This window comes from Dasypus novemcinctus, chromosome 23 (assembly GCF_030445035.2).
Source record: "Dasypus novemcinctus isolate mDasNov1 chromosome 23, mDasNov1.1.hap2, whole genome shotgun sequence".
In the NCBI taxonomy this organism is placed as follows: Eukaryota; Metazoa; Chordata; class Mammalia; order Cingulata; family Dasypodidae; genus Dasypus; species Dasypus novemcinctus.
This window is the reverse complement of record NC_080695.1, coordinates 38,235,102-38,262,932: the sequence shown is the minus strand read 5'-3', so window position 1 is coordinate 38,262,932 and position 27,831 is coordinate 38,235,102. Positions and strand designations below refer to the sequence as shown.

Sequence of the window (27,831 nt, the reverse complement as noted above, 5' to 3'; positions counted from 1 at the left end):
GCGCCGCGCGGTGGCAGCGGAAGGTGCCTCGCAGTCTAGCTGGGGCGCGGAGCGGCCTCGGGTCAGTAGGGGGCGCTGCGGCACCGTGGCACGCTCTGGGCGACCCGGGGAATCCACCTGCACAGGCGGGGGCGGGTCCTGGGGGGGCGGGGCCCAAGCCCCGCCAACAAGAACAGGTGGCCGCCGCTGCCGAGGGATGCTCGCGCTGTCAGTGCAAGAGAACCGAGCCGGTCGCACGTCTACCAGCCGCGGACGCTTCGCAACTGAGTCAGGTGAGCCCCGCGGGTTGGAGCTCGGGGCTATCCGGCACCGGAGCGGTGGCTAGGCCCCGTGGGTGAGTGGCCCGGGGCCGGCTCCCATGCCTGGGATTCTGGGACACCCTTCGGGTCGATGGGGGTCACGGAGCTGGGGCCGTGTCACGGAGCCGTGTCTGAGCTGTCCGCGAGAGTCAGCGACCGCGCCTTGCCCCTTCTCTCCGCCCCGCGGCCGCCCAGCCCCTTTCCAGATCCTGCCGAGACGCGTGGACTTGACCGCGACTGTTCCTTTCACGCGTTGGAATGTTTTCTCAGGGGTGGTGGTTGTTCCAGAACGAAGCAAACACTCAGAGGTGGCTGGGTTCTCTCCGGGCAGAAGTGGCTTCAGCCACAGAACTGCGCCGGGTCGCGCCGTGGGGGTTGCGCGGGGGCTGCGGGATCGCCGGGAGGAGTTCGGGGGCGGGACGAGGGTGGGATCCCCGAGCCCGAGACGCCTACGATTCCCACACACCAAAAGACTCGGGTACGCGTTGTGGGTGAGCCCTGCTGGGCGACTCCCCGGCCACCGCTCTGGACCCAAGACTTGGACAAATCTCTTACCCCTCCTCAAGCGTCCGTTCCTTCACAGTGGGGACGAAGAGCGAAGGGGTGGGGTCAGGAGAGTCGCTCTTATGAGACTGGGCTCTGGAATTCAAAGAAATTATTTGACTCCTTCCTAGGTGTGTAGCCTTGGGCAAGCTACCTAATCTTTCCCGGCCTCAGTTTCCTCCTCTGTGAAATGGGGTAATAGCACTGCATGTAACAGTAGTGAGGACTAAATATGATAAAGTACAAAGGGAGCTGAGGGCCAGGCCTGGGCATAGAGTAAGGAAGCAATAAATGGCAGCTGCCATTACTGCTACTGTGGTGCTGAAAGAGGTTATGAGTGTTTGAGGAGTAGCACAGCTAGTAATGAAAGGTACAACTCCAGTGAGTTCAAATCCCAGCTCAGCCACTTTCTAGTGTAACCTTGGGCAAGCTACTTAACCTCTTGGTGCCTGTTTCCTCATAAAGTGGGAGAAATTAGGGTACTCACTTCAGAAGATTATGGGGAAAACTAAATGAGTACAGTCCTGTAGAGTACCTGGAAGAGGGAATGCTGTGTGGCAGCTATTAATTCTTCCACAAGGGCATCCTATTTAACCAAGCAGAGCAACCTAATAGAAGCTTCAATTTTGTTTCATTTTGAAGTGGGAATATTATTTGTGTGTCTATTTATCAGTTTTGTGAGGAGTAAGACGGGTTCCCTTCTTTCCCTGGTGGCTCTTCTGACATTAGTTGATCTGCTGAGGTCAGGGTCAGCCCTGGGAAAGGTGCCGCCAGGGTAGAGGGGCCCTGGAGGTTCTCTCCAATGACGTGACTGAGGAGACAAAGACAAGGAGCTTCCAGAATCATCGTGTCTGTTCAACATTCACGGTGGAGGAAAGCTTCCCTGGGCTGCGGTTTATTTGACAGGAAATTGAACCTGGACCTACATTTTAAAAACAAACCCTTGCAAAATTCTTTTGGTTTTGGATTGTAGCAAGGGAGAAGGGGGGTGAAGTGGGCAACATTTAAAACAATAAAATAAGTTATATTTCTCTTGCCAAGAGGCTAATAGCATAATGTTAAGGATTAGAGATGGTTTCCCTCACCCCAGTAAAATGATGGGTCTGTGCAGGGGCTGGAGAGGCTTGGCTGCCTCTAGACATGTGGCCTCCACCCTCATCCCTCTAATTCCCTCACGTCATAAACCTGAAAGCCTCCCAGCTGGGCTCCAGCTTCCAGTGTGGGACCATACCCTATGGATTGGGGTTGGAGAAAAAGTAACTCCTCAAATCCAAAACCCTGCCTGAAGAACTTGATGGGCAAACCAAAGCCCTTGTCCCAGAAATAGGACCTCCGGTAGTATAGGGACCACCCCTTATATCCTCCTCCGAAATAGAGTATGTCCTAATTTGTCTCTGTCACCTATAGAGGGTATAGGGAACAGAATTTGCATATATCCCCTCCCCCCATACCATTGCCTCCCAAGACATGGAAAGCAGTCACATTTACTATTCAAAGTTTGAAAATTAAATAGCTCGGGATTCCTTCTCTCTCCTCTGAGCTTTAGTCCAGGGTGCTGCTAACTAACTGCCTGAGGAGGGGGGACAGCACCCAGCACAATTTCCAGTCTCTCAAAGGCATATACCATAGGGGGTAAGGCTGTGTGACCTTGTGCAAGTAACTTCATTTTGTTGCACTCATTATTGTTCTCTGTCACATGGATATAATAGTAGACTTACCCTGTGGGGCTGTTGAAACATGAAGTATAATGAGAAGTGAAAAATAGAGAAAGACTATATATATACATACATGTGATTATATATTATAAATGTGTAATGACCCTATGTGTGTGTGTGTGTGTGTATATATATATATTTGTTAATTTCTGGAATGAGTGTTATTTCACATTGTAAAGTTTCTGTAATTGAGATGCATCTTGTACATTGATTAATGTAGTCATTGGTTTCCCAACACTCCCCCCACCCCCAAGCTGTTATTAAATCAAGATGCAGTTCTAAAATTAGTTAGTATCTTAGGATCAAGGAAATTATGGCACAGGACCTTGCCAACAGTTGTAGGCTATTGTCCTATTCCAGGCTGGTAAACATGAGAGCTTGACTGTAAAGAGGAGAAATGAAACAAATCGTTCTGCTTGCCATAACGTTGCAGGGGAGAGGACTGGGGAAGATCCAGCTAGGAAGGGCCAGATTTCTTCGGTAGGTAGCCGGATTCTGGGCTAGGGCCGGGGGGGGGGGGGGGATGAGGAGATAAGAAGGCTGCCTGGAGTAAAGCAGGGAAAGGCCAAAATAAGGTCAGGTTTATAAGCCCCCTAATCATGGAGGATGGTGACAGGAGAGGTGCAGAGGGCTGGCGCGGCTTCCTCTGAGGACTCCTGCTCCAGGGACTCTGGGGAAAGATCCTTCAGCCAGAAGGGTAAGTGCTTCCCAGGTTAACCTCACCCAGCCCCCGCAGCGCTTGGGTTGGGGGGGAGGGGGGGGCCGGGGGAAGTATCGCGGAAGAGAAGGAGGCAGCACTTTGGCAGCTGCGGTGACCCAAAACAAATATCCTGGAGAAGGGGCCAAGGCCTCAGAAACTCAGAACTCAGGCAGACCAGCCCAAAGAGGACGAAGAGCTGGGGGCCTCGGAGGGCACTAGGGCTGGTGTTTCCCAGCTCCCCAACCTCCAGAAGGCTGGCGCAGGCGCGGCTCACCTGCTTTTCTTCTCCCCCGCTCCAGCTCGCCTGCCCCTCCCCACTCGAGTCCCACCTGACCATGGCCCCCGGAGAGAAGATCAAAGCCAAAATCAAGAAGAACCTGCCCGTGACCGGGCCTCAGGCGCCAACCATTAAAGAGCTGATGCAGTGGTACTGCCTCAACACTAACACGCACGGCTGCCGGCGCATCGTGGTGTCGCGCGGCCGCCTGCGCCGCCTGCTCTGGATTCTGTTCACGCTGACGGCCGTGGCCCTCATTCTCTGGCAATGCGCCCTCCTGGTCCTCTCCTTCTACACCGTCTCCGTCTCCATCAAAGTCCACTTCCAGAAGCTGGATTTTCCCGCTGTCACCATCTGCAACATCAACCCTTACAAGTAAGAGGCAGAGCAAGGCCATGTCCCCTCCTGTTGCCAAAGCCCCTGGGGAAGGGCACGCCCTGGGCGCCTGGGGGCCACTTCAGCCTGCAAACATGCTGTTAGGAAATTTGCATTCGTTGCCAACTTTTGTAAACGGCCCTTCCCCGGGCTCTACATCTGTACCAAGCTGGCAAAGAGTTAGCTGTTTCCAAGGGAGGAAAGGGGAGAACTAAGTTTCACCTAGGGGTTGGCCCTGGAGTGAGCTAGTCCCCCTTCCCCCCAAAAAGCACAAATACACCCACATACTTAGGCCCACTCCAAGCCCAGCTTAGCCATTTCCCCGAGCTCTCCAGGCTCATGCCTTCACCCTCCCCAGGAACATGAGCTCAAGGCTGACTCAGAAGTGACACCCAGGTGACTTGTGGAAGCGTTTCGACTGCCCCAAACCCGCATCTGTGCAAGCCCAGCCCCACTAATTGAGACCACTGGGCCCTGGTCAGGGTCAGCCCTTGGTTATGCCCTCTTGCCTGCCGTGGGGCTGTTCTAAGTGGGTCACCGAGTTCTCAGGACTGTTGAAACTGATCTGTGAGGCAGCTCAGAATCTGGCAGATTTTGTCAGAGCAGGTGTGGGGGTGGTGAGACAGGAAGAGCAGGCAGAGGAAGATTATCAAAGGAACTGACTTGTCTAGAGTCATCAATAAGTTGGTAACAAACTCAAAATCAAAATCAGTTCTAAGATACATCCTTTACCTTTGGATAGCTTAGGAAAGCTCTCTTTCCCTCCCTCCCTCCCTCTTTTCCTTTCTCCTTCTTTTCCTTTTTTCTGCCTTCCATAATCCATACCATAATCATTTATGCAGCATTGACAAATTACCATGCACTGTCCCAGGTTCAGGGCAAAGAACTGAACAACCCAAATGCAGCCCCACTGTGGATCTTACACTGTAAATCGAGGAGTGAAATGTTAACAGATATAATGACACTAAGCTTATATGAATAAGAGCTACAATTTAATTGTATATGTAATAAACTCATTGGTTCTTCCCAGTAGCCACGTTTTACAGATGAGGAAACTGAGGCACAGGAAAGCTAAGTGACTTGTCCAAGATCACATAGCCAGGACCAGGATGGGAGCTTGAACACAGGCCATCTGATTTTGGAGTTCACACCTTCAATCACAAGGGAGAGAGAGTTAAGAGGGAGACAGTGACCTTTTGTTATTGTGAAAATTAAAAGATGGCATCATTAGGCTACATGCAGTCAATTCCTGTATCATTCTTCTGTCTTTGTGGATTGTCAAAGCAACAGTTATATCTTCTTCTCTCCCTGTACTGATTCCAAAAGAATCAATGGGCAGGGGCAAAATGTGTTGGGTAGAGATAGAGCCTGCCCCCTAGGTAGACTCTCCATTACCAGTTATTTACTTGTCCTCACTATGGCTGGTTCATGGGAGGCACCAGACAGTCGCCATTCCAGAAAGGCTGGTTGGAGCAAAGTTATCAACACACCCCAAGAGCAAGCAGGCAGTAGTGTAGAGGTGAAGCTCTAGGAGGTCACACAAGGGTCACCCAGATCTTGTCCCCATTTGCTCAAGCCAGCAGTCCTGTTAGAGGGGGCAAATTGTAAAAGACCTGGTCTCCTTAACCAAGGGGACAAGGCAGATGGCACATGGATGGAGAACAGCATGGGGAAGTGTCAACATTCTGCAACAGGCCCTAAGGGCACCCTCTCCCTGACTCTTCCTTCCCACCTCGGCAGGTACAGTGCAGTGAAGGACCTTCTAGCCGACTTGGACCAGGAGACCAGAAGGGCCTTGAAGACCCTGTATGGCTTTTCAGAGGTTAAGTCTCGGAAACGACGAGAAGCGGAGCCCCAGAGTTCAGCCTGGGGGAGCACACAGCCCAAATTTCTCAACCTGATCCCACTGCTGTCCTTCAAGCAGGATGAGATGGGCAAGGAAGCCAGGGACTTCCTCACGGGGCGGAAACGGAAAGTCAGTGACAGGATCATTCACAAGGCTGCAGATGTCATGCATGTCCACGAGTCCAAGCAAGTGGTGGGATTCCGGCTGGTAAGATTCATTTGCTCTCAGTTTGGGGGCATGGGATGGGCTGGGTGTGGTGGGTCCATGGAATCTTCTCTTTTGCCATTAGTCCCTCTGGTCCTGCTGGAAGAAATATACTCAGTTAGGGTGATTTGGAAACAAGCCAATGAAACTTTGGCAATCTTAAGCAGAAAAAGAATTTGTTAGATGGCTCACTGGACATGTCTCAGAGGACAGAAGTCAGGAAAGAGCTAGGGATTCAGGGGACAAGAAGTGATGGAAAGTCATTTCAGATACTGCTGTTGGGTTGAGTAAACTTCAACTATTTTCCGTCTTTTTTTAATGCTTAAGTTTCAAATTCTATCATGGGAATCATCTAATTAGCCTAGCGTGGGTCACCCAAGGGAGGAAGGGACCCCTTGATGAACAGTCTCACCAACTGTATCCAAAAAGGAAAACAAAATGCCTCAAAAGCAAAACTGAAACGCAGACACCAGCAGGAAGAAAATAGATAACAAACAGCGGAAGCACCAAATACTTGCCTTCAGGAGGACCTGTAGCTGGATTTCACTCCTCTTTTTTTGTATCCCATTTGAGGGCCTCTCAGGAAGCAGCCATTCACTGAAAACCAGTTCCATTACCTTCTGGACAAACTCGATTAGTACCTTACCTCTCTAGGTATAGATGGGAGCTACTTCTATATTCCTTATAGCCTTGATTGCTGTTTATGAGATCTCATCGCTCCATTCACAAATCCTGAAGACAGCCCCTCCTCTAAATCATTGAGACTGGTCAATGCGTTTGTAGGTCCTTTTAGAGGATATCTTCAAGGTTCTCCTTAATTACCAAACTCTCAATCCCTTGAAACCTGTTCTTTTAGGAGAATTTCCAAGTCATGAGCAATGTGAATATCTAGAATCTATCACAATGACAGTGAAGCTCTCATTGCTATAATTTTATTTTATTTTTTTTTTAAGATTTAATTTATTTATTTCTCTCCCCTCCCCCCCACCCCGGTTGTCTGTTCTCTGTGTCTATTTGCTGCGTCTTCTTTGTCTGCTTCTGTTGTCAGCGGCACGGGAATCTGTGTTTCTTTTGGTTGTGTCATCTTGTTGTGTCAGCTCTCCGTGTGTGTGGCGCTATTCCTGGGCAGGCTGCACTTTCTTTCGCACTGGGCGGGTCTCCTCACGGGGTGCAATCCTTGCGCATGGGGCTCCCCTATGCGGGGGACACCCCTGTGTGGCAGGGCACTCCTCTCCTTGCACGCATTAGCACGGCGCACGGGCCAGCTGCACACGGGTCAAGGAGGCCTGGGGTTTGAACCGCGGACCTCCCATGTGGTAGACAGATGCCCTAATCACTGGGCCAAGTCTGCCGCCTGCTATAGATTTTAAATGCGGTCTTCCCAACTACCATCTGAAGATGGGAAGCATGGTATTTTAGTCAACATTTTGTAGGTGAAACAATGAAAGTGTAACACCTTGTTCAGGATCCTGCAGAGAAGTCACATTAGAATCTGGGCTAAAATCCAGATTTCCTGACTGCTAATCCCATAGGAAATGGGGAAGGCAGCAATAATCAGTCCTGCTCTGGATCTTTAGTGGCCCTGATGAAGCCAGTTTTGTTTCTTGCCTGAAGAGCAGGAGTAAGGAGTTACAAGAATGAGATTCTGCATTCTTCCTTCCTCAGGCCCTTCTTGGTCTCTAGGACTTGAGGATATTCTCTCCCAGTGCCCAGAACTGCTCCCCTTGGGTATCAGACTGATGGCTGCAGCTTAGTATCTCCTCTGATTTACAGTGTTCGAACGACACATCCAACTGTGCTGTCTACACCTTCAGCTCAGGAATCAATGCCATTCAGGAGTGGTACAAGCTGCATTACATGAACATCATGGCACAGGTGCCTCTGGAGAAGAAAATCAACATGAGCTATTCTGCCGAGGAGCTGCTGGTTACCTGCTTCTTTGACGGGGTGTCTTGCAATGCCAGGTCAGGAGGAGGAAGACTGCTTTCTCATCCCCAAGGGCCTGTGGTTCTGAATGCCGGTCCCTGTGCACACACTTGTGCACAGCTGGAGGTCTCAGGAGCAGGAGGGGCTCTTCTCACTGACCCTGCAATTTGGAGTTAGGTTCTAGAATCAGTGAGCATGACATATATTCAAGATACACTTAATCTCATTAAATTACTCATAAAAACACAGAATAGCTGATCTGTGTACATCTAACCTTGCCCATTACCATCATGCCCAGGAACGCTTGAGAACCACCAACCTAGCACAATAAAAGGAAGAAAGAAAAGTCTACGTAAAGATGTCTGAGCATTCAAAAAGCACATATGATGTGATTCCTTCTCTGGGGATCATTCCCTAGGATTGGGAATTCAAATGGAAAAATGTTAAGTTGAGAAATTCAAAAGTAGCAGCAACTGGGGAGGCAGAAGGCCTGGACTTCAAGGAATGTGAAGTCAGGTTGGAGAGAGAGGTGAGAGAATTAGGAGAAAGAACAGAAAGCGACTTGGAGGAGGGGCTTTGTTTGTCTGCTATTTAAACTATGAAAAGACAGGAAAAGTGAATTGTGCCGATCATACGTTATTCTCCACAGAGAGTTGACCCCATTAGCACTGCCCATCCAGGCTTCAGCCAAGATGCAGGTGGGGAGTGCCTGGCGCAGCCCTTTCTGACCCATGTTCTTCTTCCACAGAAACTTCACACTTTTCCATCATCCAATGCATGGGAATTGCTATACATTCAACAACAAAGAAAATGAGACTGTCCTCAGCACCTCCATGGGGGGCAGTGAATATGGTAAGGAAATCTGTCCCAAGGAGCTTCTGTGGTCCCAGCTTCTAACAGTGAGCCTGGTGGGAGGAGGACGATTGGGGGTGCTTGAGCCTTCCAGAAATGCAGCATCTCTCCTCTTGGCCAGAAACCAGGAATGCAGTGTTGACAGTGTTTCCATCAGCATCCTTCTCAGTTCCCCTCTTCCTTATCCACGTCTGATTTCCTTTTTGACTTGCCCTCTTTACCTTTGAGAGACCAAAAGGGATATTGCTGAGGTTCGTTCTCCTGGAAACCCATACTGGTTTAAGCTCTTAGCTGGACAGAATAATGCTGGGGGGGGGGGGGGGAGGGGGAGCGCTCCAAATGGAGCTAAACTCAGATATGCCAAACAGGAGATTAGGGAGTCAAACACCCCTTGACTTAGGTAAGATGACAGCTCCTGGAGCAAACTACCAGCTCTGGCACTCACCATGTGACATTGGGCCAGTTACTGTACCTATGTATAAAGTAGGAGTAATAATAGTACCTCCATAACAAGGCAGGTACTATTAATGCCTAAATATAATGCATTTAGAATAAGTAGCTGGCACACACTTAGCACACTATAAATTCTAGACATCTTTGCAACCATTTCTAGCATTGCCACTCCCACCACAGCTGCTACTGCCACCAAAAACAGCATTATTACTTCCAATACTACATTACTTCTATACTACTACTACTGCTTTTATATGGAAATTGGGAACTCAGATTGGCCTGGCTTACCCACAATAAGGTCCTATGGAAATCCAATATGTCATGTAGTAAAATCACACTTGGGATCCTTGCCTTTCTGACCATGTAGTCTGTGTTTTAACCAATTCTACAAGACACCATCATTCAGTGGGAAGAAGGACCCTGGAACCGGGAGGCCAGAGACTCTCAGTCCAGGTTCCATTCCATGTGGACTGTGTGGCCTGGAGCAAATTGCTTTGCTTCCCTGGACTTCGGTTCCCTTATTTATAAATTGAAGAGGTCAGGTGAACCTCAGAGTTCTCGTCTTTCAGTCCCTATAGATCCTACTTATTTGTTCATTCATGTACCAAACATTTATGTATCTGCTGCTGCCAGGCTCTCTTCCAAGTGTCAAAAACATGGCAGTGAACAGAACAGACCCCATATCTGCCTTCAGGGAGCTTACTTTTTAGTAGAGAGACACAGATTACAAACTCAGAGACATTATCTGGTTACAAATCCCAGTCAATGCTGTGAAGGAAATAAAGCAGCAAAAGGGAAGAGAAGGTGGCTGGGGGTTAAGGGAGGAGGGAGAAGGCAGGGATGTTTTAGATAAAGAGGTTCAAAAGGCCCCTGTAAGGAGGGTTATTTAAGGATGAGAAGGAACCAGCCAGGTTAGGATCCATGGAAGAGCACTCCTGGGATTAGCAAGTACAGAGGCCCTGAGAAGAAAATAAGTTTGATGAGTTCTAGAAAAAGAAAGAAGGCCAGTGTGCTTGGAGATTATTGAGGGAGAAGGAGGGTGGCAGGAGATGGGGAGGAAGAGGTAGGCAGGGGCGGGCATCATAGCCTTGACAACTGCAGTCAAAGTTCTGGGTTTTATTCTATGGCATCCCCATGTAGCCAATAAGATGCTGTTGTCAGGTTTCAGGCAAGGGAGTGACTTGATCTGATTTACATTTTCAAAAGATCCCTCTGGTTTAGGGATGCAAAAGAGATTGCAGGGAGCAGGAGAGGGACCAAGAAGAGAAGTTGGGTCAGTGACCAGACACTCCATTAGTGATTCTTCTCTTCCCTGGTATTGTCCCTCAGATTTTAAGAAGCCACAGTACTCTAGCTTCCCCTTGGATGCTCAGTTGACCTCCCCAAATAAAAAGACCACATGCAAATGCATGTCTCAAACAGGGTTGCAGGTCTCTGCCTTCTGCTTAACAAGAACTGGGGCAGTCGTACTGTTTTTGAGCCCCCATTTTGTGTTAAGCCCTACAGAACCAGCCATGATGAAGTAAGGCACAACTTGTATCCTAATGAAGCTTCCAGTCTAGCCTCTGTCTACCTCTCACTTGTTGAAAATGTCTGGGTCTTGTGTTTGAGGTTCCCAAGGCAACAAGAGAGGTTGGCCACCTGGAGAGAATGTTTTCCTAGCCATTGACCACAGCAAACTGCCTTATCCTCCCAGGGCTGCAGGTCATCCTGTACATAAATGAAGAGGAATATAACCCCTTCCTGGTGTCCTCAAGTGGGGCTAAGGTGATTATCCATCGGCAGGACGAATATCCCTTCATCGAGGATGTGGGAACTGAGATTGAGACGGCCATGGCCACCTCCATAGGAATGCACCTGGTAAGAAAATATTCTGATCTGCAGGCTTGAAGGTCAGATTTTGTTTCAAGGGTGACCAATGTGGTACAGCTTATAGAAAAGTGCATTGATTCCAAAAGGAGAATGATCTTATTTTTTCCAGTGGTTATTCTAGTAGTTGCACCAAACGCTGTCTTTTATCTTCTGTACTGATGCAAAATTATCAGATGCCATTTGGGGGAAGAATTTAATTAACTTCCTTGTTCCAAAGAAGGAATTAGCATTTATGGAACCTGTGCTGGAAGCCAGGCTTGAGGCACTAGGTATATATTTGTCAGCCATAGAAATGGGCTGCCTAGAGACCCACGAACATGTAAACCATTATTTAAAGACTAATGGAAAGTCACTGGGCCATCAAAAGTCTTTTTAGTTCATCATGCTTCCATCAACCTCACCTTATTTACCGATAACCCACAAAGGTTTTTGCTTTGTGCTTATACAGTACAATGTCTCTTCCTTCTTTCCCTGACCCCAGTCCTTCCTTCTTCTCCACAGTAGTCATCATTGCTGCTGTATGTCTTGGCAGAGATTTTCTAGTCTTATTTAAGCATATGTGTATATAGATATGAGTGTCCCTCATTTTATGTAAATACAAACTACTGCTCTGCTCCATTTTTTCTTAGCACTCTAACATGGAGATAGTTCTACATCAAGAACATAGATCTGTCTATTCTCCTTAAAGTCCCCATAGCATTCCATCGTGTGGATAAGTTATTGAAGAAGTTCCCTGTTGATGGACATTAGTTGTTTCCAGGCTACTAAAAGCACTGGTGCAATGTGATGTGTATTTGTCGGAGTACTTCCTTGAAGTGTGTCTAATGATTTGTGTGTCTGCCAAATTGCCCTCCAGTAAGACTGTAGAAATTTATAACCATACCAGCAATATAGGAGGGTAGCTCTTTCCCCAGACTCTCACCAACATGGAGAGGTATATTATCCAACTTTTAATCTCACTTTTAATCTGTCAAGAGAAATGGTATCTATTTTCATCTTAACTTGCATTCTGGCTTAGTGGGATTCTTTTTCACCTGTTTGTGTGTGTGTGTGGGAGGGAGCAACTGACTCTTATGGGCTGTCTGTTCATGCCTTTCTTTATGTCCATCCTTAATGTCCCAAACTGAACATCTCAGTCTTATTTACACAAAAATTTGTCTCCAGAGCAGTAGTTTCCAAACCTGGTTGATCAGAAAAGTGATCTATTGAATTTCAGAATCTTTAGGAGATGAACCCAAGAAGCCATGTTTTTACCCAACTCTGGTGGGTATTCCAAGAAGCAGCAAACCCTTCTGCTTTAGAAACTTGAGGCAATTCAGAATTAGGGGAGAAGGAATTGTGTCTCCTTACATGAAAATGGAGCTAGAATGACACAAAAAATTTAGCACAGCTACAAATAATGGCTTTGTATTGGGTTATGAAATGATTTGTTTGGCATTTGGGGCTTGTATATCCATCCTTCATTTATCCATTGAATAATTATTTTCTGGGAGCCTCCAATGTGCTAGAACCAGTGTGGAAGACAATGTCCATGTCTTGGTGGAGCTTAGAGTCCAGCAGAGAGTAATGATAATAAAGAAAAAAACTACACAAATGATTCATTATAATTGTCATAAGTGCTATGCAGGAGAGATGCAGGATGCATGAGAGCCTATCATGGGGATGCCTGACCTAGGGATTTTTTAAATGGGGGCGGGGTCAAGGAATGCTTTCTTGAGGAAGTGATACTTAAGCTGAGACAGCAAAGATGATGAACTGGAATGATGATGTCACGGGGGGAGACCTGTCACTGAAATGCCTCATTGGTGCTCCATTAAAGAGGCAACCTGGGCAAGGGAAACCATCAGGATGATTGTTCTTGGCAATCTGGATGTTCTCAGGAGGCGTGGCATTTGTTCCAACTCAGGAGAAAAGTCAGGTGTACCAGCTTCCTCGTGAGAGCTGACTGTCCAAGAAAACAAAAGAAATGAACAAACAAAACTCCTGAACCCCTACCTGCTCAAATTGTGGCTTCAGAAACTTTGGGGTATCACTTAAGGAGCTGGGCTCCTGATTCCTTTGTTCACCTGGCGATCACAAATCTCCCCAATCAGAAAAGTGAGCATTTGGTCTGACATTTCCTATGCAGTTTTATCTGTCCTGAGAATAGAAACTGGGATTTATAGCACACCCTCACTTAATCCTTCCACCCTCTCCCTTTGCCTCTCATGTGTCTGCAAACTGGCATGAGAGTTACTAGGTTGCTTGCAAGAGAATTCCACCACCTGGTTTCTGTTCTGAGCCAAAAACCCCACTACATTGTTAAACAAATGTTCTCTTTACCGATGGTGGAAAAACAAAGACTTGGGTGGGTTTTCTGATACACCTAATTTGAGATGTAGAAAATCAAAGCCACTGGGCAAGGTCAATCTGATTTATGAGCATTGAGAATAACAACAAAAAAAACAGGGATTACTCTGAGGTCAGCAGAGGGTCACTAAGAATAAGTCCAAACAAACAAGACTTGTTTTCCTTATTTTAACTTTTTTTTTTTTTTGTGGGTGTGTTAAGCCATTAGACTAAGTCAGGTGGCCAATCAGTTGGTTCAAGAACCTTTGTTCTTCATGGAGGGATGGTGTGTCCAATGCACTAGATATTCAGAGATGAATAGGACAGAGCTCCCCTCTTCAGAGATCTTATCCTTAGGAGGGGAAGACAAAAGCCAACAGGCTTTTGCAGTGCAGTGTGATTAATGCTCTTTTTGAGATGTGCACAGGGTGTGAGAGTATTTAGCATAAAATCCAAACCCTCATTGTCATAGGTTACAAAGCTCTGCCTACCTCTCCAACATCAGCTGGTACCATTCTCTATTGTGCCCTGTGATGCAGCCAGGCTGGCTTTCCATCTGTTCCTGGCACATGACAAGCACAAATTTCCACCTCTTGCTGAGCCTTCTGCCTGGAGCTTAATGTAGCTGGTTCCTCCTCCTCATTCAAGACTAGGCTCAAATGGCACCTCGCAAGGGACTACTCTGTCTATGTTAGTCATGCTCTCACAGCCATACTTTAATTCCTTCACAGCACTTAGAGTTTGTGCATTTATTCACATTTATTGTCTGTCTTCCCCAACCACAATGTTAGCCTGTGGGAGCAGGGACCTCGTCTGTCTTGTTCTCTGGTTCAGTTCTTAGAATGTATTTCTAGATAAATATTGTTGAATGAATGGATGGATGGATGAATGGATGGCTGCAAACCTAGACAGAAGCTGCTGGAGAAGACTTTCCATCTAGGTGATGGATTCTTTTTTTTTTTTCTGAGAAGTTATTGTGAGTTAACAAAACAATCATGCATACCACACAGGATTCCCATGCACAGCCCCCCCCAACCTTACACTGTTGTGATACATTTGTTATAAATCATGGGAGAACATCATCATAGTATTACCTCTGTCTATATTTCATAGCTTGTATTTGGCATATTTTTCCCACAAAGCCATCCTATTATTAACACCATATATTAGTATTGTATATTTGTTATAGTCCATGAGAGAATGTTCTCGGATTTGTATTGTTTACTGTTAACCACAGCCTAGATGGTGGATTCTTGAAGGACGAGTGTCAGGCAAATTGTGTTAGGAAGGGCCAATCCAAACAAAGGGCACAGGAGTTGCAAAGTGGTCATGAAAATTATTTTAATTAGATAGTGAAACTTTTTGAAAAATCACTTTGGTTGAAGTATAATCAATATATTGGAGGCAAGACATTTACAGTAATTACAGAAATAAATGATGAGGACCTAGACTGAAGCTGTGGGAATGAACAGAAGGCAATGGATTTGAGAGCATGGAAGCAACAAGGACTTGACAACCAATGTTGGCAAGAAAGGGCTGGGGAAATTAAATTGTTATTTAGGTTATGGCTTGTGCAGAGAAGTGGATGGAGAATTAGAGAATATGAGAGGAGTGGAAATGGGGTGGGGGGAAAGTTTGTGACATACCCAATTTGTTGTGACTTTGGGAAATCAAGGTGAAAATGTCCAATGAGTAGATACCGTGAACCTAGAGCTCAGGAAAAAATACAGGTAACCCTAGACATGGGAATAAATGCCATCACCCAAGACCTGAGGATAGAAAAATACCAACCTCTAAGGGTTGAGCTGGAAGAAAACTGAAAAAAACAGAAGCAGAGAAGTAAGAACAGAAACCAGAAAAAGTTGGTGTCAGATAAGTCAAGGAAGGGAGTTTCAAGGAAGATATGACCAAAAGTGCCAAAATGCAGTGGAGAGATCAAGCAAGATCAAGGGCAAAAGGTATTCTTTAGGTTTGGCAACTAAGAGGTGTTCTTTGCCAGAGCAGCTTTCTGCAGAAAGAATGGAACAGAAACCAAAGTACAATGGGTTGAATAGCGAGTGGAAGAGGAGGAAGTGGATAAAGGGTGGACAACTCATCCACGGGGAGTGGGGCCAGGCCCTGGAGAGCAGACATCTCCTTCACTGCAAACTCTACTGTACGTTTTTATCTTAAACTGCACACTCAAGGTCTTTTCATAAGTATGTGTGCAGCCTAGGGATTAAGAGCTAAGTGAGCAGCTGTTGTTCACACCCAGGCTTTGCGCTTGGGTTGTGCTGTCTCTGAACCTTAATTACCTCATCTGTAAAATGGGGAGGATAATAATAATGATAATTCATAGGCTGCTGAGAACTCAATGAGTTGATGCATGTAAAATGCTTAGAAGAGTGCTTGGCCCATAGTAAGTACAGAAAAACTGACTGTTGCTATAATTTTTAAGAGAAGAGATGTGAAAGGAAAAAAAAATATTTTGAGCAAAAAAAGTTTTCTTGTCCTTTTGAAAACTCTTCCCCCTTAATGAATGAGGTGTTAAGCCCTTCCATATTGATTTATATGAGCACTTTATATATAAAGGCTACTCATTATTTGCTATGGGTGTTGCAAATATTTTTTCCCATTTTGTGCTTCCCTTTTAGTGTTCTTTATAGTATTTTTTCACCTGCCAAAAACCTAAAATGGTTACATAGTCAAAGTCTTTGTTTTCATCTTCAGGCGCTATCTTTACTGAGACTTGCATTCCTTGAGATCAGATATGGAGATGGTTTTCTTCTGGTTATTTTAGTATTTCATTTAATAATTTAACCCATTAGAAATTTTTTCTGCAGGATGTGAAGTAGAGATCCAAGTTAATTCTTCCCCCAAATAATTAACAAATTGTCCTAACCTCATATATTGAGTAATTCTTTATTTTCCTCCACTAATTAGAACTGCAAACTTTATCATACACAAATAACTTACAATTTTTTATTACAAAATAAAAAGAAAAGAAAAGAAAAGAAAAGAAAAAATAGTTAAACCATCCATAATCCCATTTGGACAAAGTCCTTCCACTCTTTTCTATGTTTTATTTGTTTTGGTTTTTTTTGCTTTGTGTTTTATTGAAAAAAAAAATTGAGCAGACTCTTTTGTAATCTCTTTTTTTTCCCCAATCAAAATAGATCATCAACATATTTCCAGGGCAAAATATTATTTTGTTATATGAATGTCGAGTTTACCATCATATGCTACCTTCCTATATTAATTACACTTTCAGTGCCTTCTTTCCTTGTAATACAGGGCCTGGTCCATGTTAGGACCACAGTCAATAGCTGTTGAATTGAAATGCATTGAGTGAAAGTGGACCTTGCGAAGTAGACTAAGGCCAACTAAGGAATGCTGTGAAGGCAAAGCCGAGTTATTCAGACATGAATCACCAAGCCGTGGGAAGCAGTAATAGGATCAGCTCTATTACTCAGATGGGCAAGTGTTGGCTGGTCGAGGAGAGATTGAGGGAGGGAAAGTATGGAGAGCAACTTTCAATAGCCCAGGTGAAACCAGATGAATGACCCACTAAAGCAGGGAGGGCAGGAATGGTGAAGAGGTTGCAATTCAGAGGTGCTTAGCATCTCTTGGTGACTGAATGGGATAAAGGAAAGAAGTATCTAGAGCAGGGCTTCTTTTTTTCTTCTTCTTCTTCTTTATTTTTTTTTTAATGTTACATTAAAAAAATATGAGGTCCCCATATACCCCCCACTCCCCACATACTCCTCCCACATCAACAACCTCTTTCTCATCGTGGCACATTCACTGCATTTGTCGAATGTATTTTGGAGCACTGCTGCACCACATGGATAGTGGTTTACATTGTGGTTTACACTCTCCCCCAGTCCACTTTGTGGGCCATGGCAGGACATACAATGTCCAGCATCTGTCCCTGCAGTACCACCCAGGACAACTCCAAGTCCTGAAAATGCCCCCACATCACATCTCTTCTTCCCTCTCCCTGCCCTCAGCAGCTACTGTGGCCCCTTTCTCCACATCAGGGTAAAGCAGGGGTTCTTAACCTTTCTTGTTCCACGGACCCCTTTGCCAGTCAGGTGAAAACCATGGACCCCTTACTAAGTCCACACTATCCTGTGTATTATTTAATAAATATATCACACCTGCACCAACACGTCCCCACAAGAATAATGTTTTTTCAAATTTCAATTCAAGCTCATGGGCCGCTGGGTAAGAACCCCTGATCTAGAGAGATGCGAGGCAGGTTTCCTAGGAAGGGGGCTTTGGAAGCTACTGGCTGGGGCAGTCCTTACCACTGCAATGTGAAAGTAGGTCAGGCAGCTTCCCTGTCTGGGAGCAGCTCAGCAGAGCTGACCGACCACCTCACAGACAAGGGAGTGATGGTGCTGGTGGAAGCCCTCAGTGGTCAGGAAGGCAGGAGTTGCTCCCCAACCCCAGAAGCTGTGGGGTTTGAAAAAGGTCACTCCCTTGCCACCTCCGCACCTCCTCGCCCCTCAAGCTCTGCTGCTACCTGAGCTTTTCCCTGGGGTGAGGTCACCCCTTGAAAGAGGGGAGCTGAGGTTTTCTATGCCACTGTTCCCTTTTTCCCCAAAACTCTTTGAAGGACGCAGATAAGACCTGGTTTGATGAAAATGGATCCTGCTTCCCACATACACACCCACACGCACACACCCTGGCACATACGCATGCATGCACATGTACACGTGTACACACATACACGCACATTGGTCTTTTTTTGTCCCTAGGGACCAGGACAGAAGGCAAATGCCTCCCCACTGTCCACATTCTTAGTTCATCCAGCCGAGGCTTTGAGAAGCTAAAGGCTTCTGTGCCACCCAGAAGAGACTGTTCGCCCTTTTGCCTACAACTGGGATGCAGCCTGAACCGCCCAGGAGCGCCGGGTTCGATAAGCATCATTGCAGGGTAAAGGGCCATTGAGTAATCAGAAAGCATAGAAATCAAAATGATTTCTCACCACAGGTTTCCTGGAAGTGGCCCCTGGGCTGGATCTTAAGTAGGAGGGGCCGAGGATCCAGGTGCAGATCCGTAGGTGGATGGATCCTCTCACCTGGATGTGGGGTGTTGTACTTCCTGTCCCAGCGCAGGTAGAGCTGTAATGGCCACTCCAGGCTCTTTGGGCAGTTCAGCAGGACCTGGGGGCTTGGAGGAGCCAACATCTGCCATGGGAGTTTGCTGCTTGGGGAAGCTTAGAGGAAGGCATCGAACTGGGGTGCCCTTGAGGGTAGCCACTGCTTGTCACCTTTGCACCCCACTTTCCCGCCCAGTGCCTGGCATGCCCTAGAGACTCTTTCTGTGTTTGCTACCCAGTGTTAAAGGAATGAAATCTCTTTATTCTGTATTGACAAGGGAAGATGCTCGCCCTTTCTCATTAGTGAGAAGGGAGGATCACAGGGCAAAGTGAACATGTACATCTGTCTGTTGGTCTGTTTGTTTGTATGCCTATCTGTCATAATCTTTTAGAGGGGGTAACCTGAGGGATGGGGAAGCCAGGCAGCCCTTTCCCCTTGGTTTGCCTCTCTGGTTTAACTGTTTTCAAAAGAGCACTAGCAATTACCCTGGAGGTACTTGCAGTTAATTGGAGAATTACAATATGATGGAATTAAAATTAGAATACAAAGAAAAGAGATTACAGCCTTTGGAGCTCTCTCTTTTTTTTTTAAGGTAAGAATGCCCAGGATTGAACCCCAGACCTCATATGTGGGAAGCCAGCACTTGACCACTGAGCCACATTGGCTTCCCTGAGTTGGTTTTCTCATTTGCTTTGCTTGTTGTTTTTGTTTTTTCGGAAGGCACCAGGCACCGAACCTGGGACCTCCCATGTAGGAGGCAGGCGTGCAACCTCTTGAGCCACTTCTACTCCCCTGGAGCTCCAATTTTTACCTGCATCGGAGGTCTTAACTCCCCTTTTCTCCAATTATAGTTCTTTCTACCTTGCCACTTCAAAGAAACAATCATTTTCTTCTCTCCCCAAATAGGCCATTCTTTTTCAGTTTACCCCTATTCCCAGGGGGAAACACACACACACACACACACACACACACACACACACACACCCGCATGCATACACTCCTGGAACCCAGCTATAAGTTGATCATGATTTATACTCTGTTACTGTTCCCCTTGGCAGACATAACCCCCTTTTTTTTTTTAGCCTGGCTTGCTTATTTGCAGTAACAGTTATTAAGATATAGCCAAACCTAGTCGACCACAAGGAAACGTAATTTAATCAGGGGTTTGAGCTGCATGTTACAGTGGTTTTACTTGCTCTGGAGAGGGTTTCAGTCCACTTTGTGGGGCATTGCTTTGCCCTCTCTAAGAAAATCAAATCTTTCCATGGGAGCCAGAAGACGAGAGGGTAGGAAATGGGTCCTGGGCTGGGCTGGGGCCTCCCAAGCAGGCCCCAGTCACTGCTGTTCTTAATTACCTCCTGCCTCAGATTCTCCGGCGTGATTTGGCCTCCTCTCTGACTTTGTCTCCAGCTACTTCGCCCCCTTTGGTCATGTTCTAGCCACACAGGCCCCCTCCTGTCTCTGGCCTTCGCTGCTCCTTCTTGCTCAATCCCCCTCCTCCATTCCTTTCCAGGCTCTTTCTAGAAGGCCATGACGTGTTGAGCTGGCATGCCCCTTTCTTAGAAATGCCTCCTAGCCTTCCCCTTCCAAGCCTGGGTCACTCCCCCCATTGTCTTCTTCCTTTGTTTGCTTGTTGACCATCTGTGTGCCCCCCGGAATACGCTCCATCAGAGCAGGGAACTGGTCTCTCTGGATCCCTGTTGGGTCCACAGATTCAGGTACCTACTAGATGTCCAGTATCATTCAACAAAGGACTAAGTGACTGCTCAGCCCCTGGTGGCGGCTGGCCCCGGTCCCCATGGGAGGGCAGAGCTGACCACGTGCCGCTGTGGTTTTGCAGACGGAGTCCTTCAAGCTGAGCGAACCCTACAGCAACTGCACAGAGGACGGGAGCAACGTGCCTGTCAAGAACATCTACGGAGCCGCCTACTCCCTCCAGGTAGAGGCTGAGGGGCAGAGGGCCATCGGCCGGGGTGGCCTGGATGCAGGGACAGGGTTATACCAGCCCAGGGTGTGGCCCGCATCAGGAACTTCTGTGAGGACCCTGGGGCTCATCCAAAGACCTCAGGAACCAACACCGCCGGCCGGTTCCAGTCCTCTCCAGTCCAGCAGTAACCAGAGCTTAATTGATTCTCTGGGGTTGGCGTGGAGCACGGTATGCGGCTGAGCGCACCTGCTCCCTGCACAGCCTGGGCACAGGAGAACTGGAGGGAACCAGCCTGAAGAGTCCCCAGTCTGCGGGTCGGAGGGCTTGGCTCCCAGTCCCATCGGTGCCCCTCTCTCCCTGATGGCCTTGAGCAGGTGAGGTCACCCTCAGCCAGGCCGGGAGGGAGGGATGTTGAGTTGATCAGGAACTGTAAAGCGGCAGCTCCGCGGCCCCTGCCAGGCTGAAGACTTGTTTTTCTAGCCAGGATGGTGTTTTAAGGTCAGGGATGTTCACAAGAAAATCCAGATTTCCGGCTTCTCTTGACAAACAAGATGATCTGGCAATCTCCTAGTCCTGCATGATAGACAGTGAAGAGAGCGGCCCCATTAATGGAAGCATGTGTTCTCTGCTTGCCCGCAGTCCCTACCACTCCCTAGTGTAGCACTTACTAGCCCCTGCAGGCATTTGAGTTTGTTATTTTCCCTAAACTTTTTATTTTGAAATGATTTTAAACTTACAGAATATTTGTGAAAATATTGGAAACCTTATACAAAGAACTCTAACATACCCTGCCCTAGATACCCAGATCTACCAGTTTTAATATTTTGTCACATTTTCTGTGTCATTTTATCTATTCATCTATGTGTCTGCCTATTATCTGTTTTTCAAACATTTGAGAGTAGGTTGTATCCTTGAAGATATACTTCTGTAGACATTTCCTAAGAACTAGGCTATTCACTTATGTAAGAACCTTAAGTGCAGTTATCAAGTTCAAGAACTTTAACATTGATATAAAGCTTTCCATCTATATTCTAATTTTTTCATATATCCCAATAATGTCCTTTTGGGCCTTTCTCCTCCATTATTACATCCAGCCCAGGATCACGGATTGCACTTAATTGTCATTGTCCCTCTAGTTGATCCCTTTATAAAAAATCATAGAAACTTACATACAACAGAAGCTTTCCTGTCTCAACCACTCCACTCCCAAGCATGCCATTCAGTGGGATTAGAGCGTTTGGGTTTTCAGTTCAGTTACATCGCATCTCACATCCTGGAAGGCTGCAGATCCTTCAGCTCTTCCCAGGATACCCCAGAGTGTCCATGAAAATTATCCCAGCAGAAAAAAAAGCACCAGGTGCCCCTCCAGCTTATATCAGAGTTGAGCTGAGAAGTGGTGGAGACCCTGAGTAAAAAAAGACTATTAGTCAGAGATTGTGATGGTCTGCTTTAAAAAATAGAAACTCAAATTGATGTTAAGCCAAGAAAAATTTTTTAAAAAGATGCCCCTGGGAGTAGGTATCTTTATTTCAAAGATGAGGAAACCAAGGCATCAGAGAGGTTAAATAGCTTGCCAGTTCACACAGCTAGTATGTGGCAAAACTGGGATTTGAACCCAAGTAACCTGCCTTCAGAGCCACTGCCATCAGCTTCTGTGCACTCAGCCTCATGGATATTGTGGTGGCTTATGATCCCCAAGGGTCCAGCATGGAGGCTTGGGCCCTAGAATTGGGTTTGTGTCTCTCTGTGTCTTGGTGTCCGCTCTAGTTTTCCCACTTCTCTGCACAGGCATCTGCATGACAGAAAGGACCCTCTGAGCCCCAGCTCAGCCCAGGCTTCATGTGTTTATTAGTTTAGACTCAACACGCTCAGATCTTCTCTGGCTTAGTCCCTTTGGTGTTTTCATGTGGTCAGCAAGGCTGTGGAGGCCTCTGAGATGAGGGGTGTGCAGGGACAGAGCTCCCAGCACCCACATACAAGTTGTGAAGGGACTGCCTCCTCTTCTCCTTCAGATCTGCCTTCACTCGTGCTTCCAGATAAAGATGGTGGAGACATGTGGGTGCGCCCAGTACAGCCAGCCTCTCCCTCCAGCTGCCAACTACTGCAACTACCAGCAGCACCCCAACTGGAGTGAGTGAGACCTGCCCCGGCCTTGCCCAGCCCAGGAGCGGGGACAGCCCCACCCCAGCAACAGCCTGCAGGCACGTGCTACTGGGCCCCGGCCCATTACCTTGTGCCTGAGGAAGCTATTGGTAGGAAGACTTTACCCAGAGTTTCACTTCCATTGTCAAGCCTGGCTTGAATTATACCTGCCAGTTAAGGAGCAGATGCGGCACCTCAGCTTGTGCTGAAACCTTGGCCACCTCCCTCAATCCCAGGAGGTAGAAACTGCTGATGGCAACTTTTCATGGAATTGCTAATTGGCCTCAGAGCTTAAACGATGTACCCAAGGCCACACAGCCAGGGAGCAACAGAGCTGGACCAAGGTCAAGGACTGCCTGATGCCCCAGCTCAGAGTCCTTAACCACTGCTGTCTTTTCTCCCAACATCATAAAGCAGCGTTTGTTGTCAGGGAACCAGTATCTGTAGAAAGCAGAAGGGGAAATAATTAAAGTGACTGGGGGCACCACTGGGAACCCAGGGACCCCTAGAGAGGCCCCTGTGGCCCCAAAGCTCACACTGCCCCCTCCTTTTCCCTCAGTGTTTTGTTTCTACCAACTACACCAGGCCTTTGTCCGGGAAGAGCTGGGCTGCCAGTCAGTGTGCCGGGAAGCCTGCAGGTAAGCAGACCGGGAGGGTATGGGACAAGCAGGGCTAGGCTGGGCCACCCGTGCCCACAATGTCTCTTCTTCCCCGTAGCTTTAAGGAGTGGACACTGACCACCAGCCTGGCACAATGGCCATCTTCAGTTTCCGAGGTAAGGTCTTCTGCCTGCTCTTCCTCTTCCAGCCCTCAGATTGGAGCCTCACTCACATCCTGGCCGTCTACCCCTCGGGGGAGACCCAGGGGAGAGCGAGCTGCCTCACTGAGGCCAAGTGGCAGGGCTGGGACTGAGGGGGAAGGGCAGGTGGGCTGGCCCTGGCCTCTCCAGACATCCCCAGGCCCGCTCTTTCTTTCTCCATCACAGAAGTGGTTGCTGCCCATTCTCACGTGGGACCAAGGCCAGGAAATTAACAAAAAGCTCAACAAGTAGGTTTATCTCCACCCTCTGCCCTGCCCACCCTGGGCCCCAGCCTCTTTGCTTGCTTCCTCATTGGCAAACCCTATTCATTCATTCATTCATTCATTCATTCAGCCAACAAATATTTACTGAGCACATGTCAGGAACCAGACCCTGCTCTAGGCCTGGGGCTCTCAAACTCTTGTTGGCCACGACCCATGATATGAAATACTTTTCACGCTGTGGCCCACTGAATATGTACCTGAACTAGAAGTCTTGTGAAGTAATACTTCCTGATCATGTGCAATGTGCTTGGGCTGATTTTCAAGTGGCACACACAGGCATGGCCCAACCAATTGTTCATACCCTTTCCAGTTGGTCACAAAGTCCATTCTCATTGGTCACAGCATCTCTTCTGATGGCTCATGAGATCTGTTCTAATGGATTAGCACCCATTCCATACCAGTTGATAAACATTTTGACTATCACTTGGGATGCAATCTGATATTTTCTATTTCATTTTGTAAAAGATACTCATCATAGCTTAATAAATTTATTTCAAGGCGCCCATTAATGAATATTGACCCAATTTGAAAATTAGTCTTTTGAGCTTTGCCAGCTTCTAATCCTGCCTGAATTCCACCTAGAAATTCCCTTCCAGGGGATCTTTTAGTGGGAATCAGCCAGGCTGGAATTCAGGGACCTTGGTGGATAGAGACAAAGGTGGGAGAGGGTGGGGGATCTATTATGTGAGCTCACATCTCTCTGGGTCATCATCATACCTGCAGTGTTTAGCACAGGGCCTGGCCCCCAGTCTGGCTTCCAACATTTACTGAAAATCCTCCAGGTACCAGGTGTGCTTGTGTGAGATGCTGACCTGGTCCCACAGGTCTTGCAGTTTAGTGATGTGATAGACAGACCTTGATCAAGGAGTTGCAGACCATTAAAATGAGACCCCTTGGTCAAAGCTGGCCCAAATAAAGTAACCCATTATTTCCAGCTTTTCCTGAAATATCAAAAGTTCTGGCAAACCAGAACTCCAATCTTGCATAGTATCAAACAGCTGAGTAATAGCTGCCCCTTGGAAATGAGCATGAACTTCCCAGTTTGCCATGTTCTTATCAGGAGGCAGTCTAGCGCAGTGGGGAAGAGTGTGAACTCAAAGGAGAAGGTCTGTGAGTGACGGCAGAACCTGAGCAACCAAGCCCAGGCTAGAGATGTGCTCTTGGGTATGGAAGGAGCCCCATGGGTCAGGTTCTGAGACTTCTGGGGAGCTCAGAGCCTGGGCAGGGCTGGGATTGGGTAGGAGGGAGACAGCTGGGCTGAGCAGGCAAGTCAAGGGGCCAAAACCAAAGCTCCTGACTCACCTAGGCCCTATGTGTTGGAATTTTTGCAGGACAGACTTGGCCAAGCTCTTGATATTCTACAAAGACCTGAACCAGAGATCCATCATGGAGAGCCCAGCCAACAGTGTGAGTGACTTCCTTCTGGATCTATCAATGCACCCATCCTACTGGCCTTGGCCACCAGAATTGGGCCATTGGGCTCCAGCCTGACCTAGTAGGGCTGCTATGGGCCAACCAGGCCTCTGGTCAGGGCAGGCAGTGTAAGAGTGTTCAGGAAGCCTGCCCACTTCTTCCCCCAAACCTGCTCGGGTCAGGGTTTGTTGGTGGTGTCTATGGAAATAGGGGTCCCTTCATGAGACCAACTGGGGTCAGGGGAGGTACTTGATGTTTGTGTCTTGGCCTCCCTTACAGATCGAGATCCTCCTGTCCAACTTCGGTGGCCAGCTGGGCCTGTGGATGAGCTGCTCCGTCGTCTGCATCATCGAGATCATCGAGGTCTTCTTTATCGACTCTCTTTCGATCATTGCCCGCCACCAGTGGCAGAAAGCCAAGGAGTGGTGGGCCCGAAGGCGGGCACCTCCTTGTCCAGAGGCTCCCCCCATTCCCCAGGGCCAGGACAATCCAGCACTTGATATAGATGATGACCTGCCCACGTTCACCTCTGCTTTGAGACTACCTTCAGCCCTGGGGGCCCAGGTACCTGGCACCCCGCCCCCCAGATATAACACCCTGCGTCTGGAAAGGGCCTTCTCCGAGCAGCTCATGGACACTCAGGCACCAGATGAGTCCTGAGGCAGATGTGGGCAGAAAGATCTCATCAGGGCCACCAGCCATGGTCTGAGGACTTAGACCCCATCTCCCAGACACAGAGGGAACACTTCCTCCAGCTCGGGGCTTTTCAGAGCTACTGGCTAAAAGCCTCCTTTGAAAACAAGATGGGACCTGGGCGTGTGCAGGTGCATCTGCTGGACCCTGCCCAACAGCACTCACCACCACCCAGGATGAGTCCTGTCCTGAGACCCAAACTCTCAGCTCATCCACAAGGGAGAGAGACTGCAGGCCAAGACATGGTGACGACCAGAGATGAAGGCCGGGAAAGAGGCCCAGTGGAGCTCCTCGCTAGGTCCTGAGAGAGAAGGACTCCTCCAGAGCCCCAAGTCAGGGTTTCAGCCACTCCCAGCCTGGCCTGGGGCCCGAGTCTGTGACCTTAGGTTTCCAGGCTAGACAGCCTCTGCCTGGTAACAAAGAGGGGAGGAAGCACCAGTCCTGGCACCAGGGCTGCTTGTGAATAAACTGTTCCTAGTTGTTGACATTGGAGTGAGGTCTCCTCTGTGCCCTGTGCCTCCTCTGGGCAGGGAGCTGGCCCGGGACCTTGGAGTGTGTGCTAGGGAGGGGTGGCGTAGGGGGAGGCATGGGGTGAGAGGAGGTCTGGCATGTGACTGGATATCCTCACTCCAGGGTGGGTGTGGCCATGCAACTTCTTCAAGCAGGGAAGGCCAGGGACCAGTTAAAGGGCAGAGTTGGGACACTCCTGTCCCATGACAGTCCCTGTACCCACCCTCAGCTGCTCTTCCTAGCACTCAGCCTCAGCACTAACCAGTCTTCCTGTCCCTCCAAGGCAGACCACCCCCCACGCCAATGGTCTGCCCCTCGCCCACAGCCAGCCAGCGCCAGCAGCCCCCTTCAACCCAAGTCCCCACCTTCTGGCACAATGATGGCCAGCATGTATTAGCTGGACAGCAACTCAAGAGCAGTATGCTGAGCACTGTTCTAAGCTCATCCGTGGATTGATTAGCACAGGGGTTGGCACAGAGAAGAGTCGGGGGACTGAGAGTGGGGGCAGGCAGAGGAGCTGGCTGCAGTGCTACCTGGTCAGGGGAGGACTCTCTCTCTTAGTCTGCTCTCTTAGTGGCTATGACAAATCCCACACAATGGGGATTTATTATCTCATGGTTTTGGAGGCTAGAAGTCCAAAGTCAAGGTCTCAGCAGGCTGTGCTTTCTCCCAAAGCCTGTAGCACTCTGGTGCGGTTGCCGCAATTCTTGAGGTTCCTGGCTCGCGCCTCCGCCTCCATTTTGTGACTCTCTGTCTCCTCCTGTGGCTTTCTCTGATCGTGTCCTGAATTGACTCCAGTCCTATGGACAAAGGCCCACCCTGGTTCAGCTTGGCCACATGGATTAAGACCTTCAAAGATTCTATTCACAATGAGTCCAGACCTTAACAAATAACATCTTCAAAGGTCCTATTTACAAATGGGTTCACACCACAGGACCACGGATTAAGACTTGAACTTGTCCTTTGTGCGGTGATGATTCAGTCACCGATAGCCTTCTTGAGTGGAGGATAGCTGAGCAACTTGAGGGAGTTATTCATGCAGCTATATCTAGGAAAAGAATACTCCAGGCAGAGGGGAAAATCAGTAGTGATGAAAAAGCTTCCTTTAAAAATAGGGGAAAAAAATAAGTGTATGCAAAATGGAATATTACTCAGTCATAAAAAGGAATGACGTTCTGATTCATGCTACGATGTGGCCAAACCTTGAAAACAGGCTAGGTGAAAGAAAGCCAAGACACAAAAGTTCACCTATTATGATTCCACTGATATGAAATATCCAGAGTAAGTAAATCCAGAGAGACAGAAAGCAGATTAGTGATTGCCAGGGGCTAGAGGAAGGAGAGAATGGGGAGTGACTGCTTAATGAATTATGTGCTTTCTTTTTGGGGTGATGAAAATATTTTTGAATAGTGTCGATGGTTATACAACATTGTGCAAGTGCTAAATACCACTAACCTGTATAATTTAGGGGAAACTGTGTGTGGGAGGGGCGGTTATATGTGAATTGCATATATTTTCTGTGTAACATCTCTGTAATTCTAAAACCTCTCTAAAAATAAGGTTTGCATTAAAAATGGTTAATTTTA

The 27,831-nt window shown here is 47.8% G+C and overlaps 1 protein-coding gene across 2 annotated transcripts; it reads left to right on the top strand.

The window, feature by feature from the left end:
• On the top strand, positions 1-27,831 carry SCNN1G (sodium channel epithelial 1 subunit gamma). 2 transcript variants are annotated; one of them, XM_058286279.1, is made up of 13 exons: positions 1-272; positions 3,557-3,909; positions 5,650-5,962; positions 7,733-7,923; positions 8,634-8,737; positions 10,887-11,050; positions 20,318-20,416; positions 22,417-22,534; positions 23,106-23,184; positions 23,264-23,321; positions 23,532-23,593; positions 24,961-25,036; positions 25,322-27,831. In XM_058286279.1, the coding sequence occupies exons 2-13, from the start codon at positions 3,593-3,595 to the stop codon at positions 25,700-25,702; spliced, it is 1,962 nt and encodes a 653-aa protein (XP_058142262.1). In that variant the 5' UTR covers positions 1-272; positions 3,557-3,592; the 3' UTR covers positions 25,703-27,831. The 2 variants fall into 2 exon arrangements, with proteins under 2 accessions (XP_058142262.1, XP_058142263.1); XM_058286280.2 differs by lacking the exon at positions 1-272 and adding an exon at positions 2,979-3,254.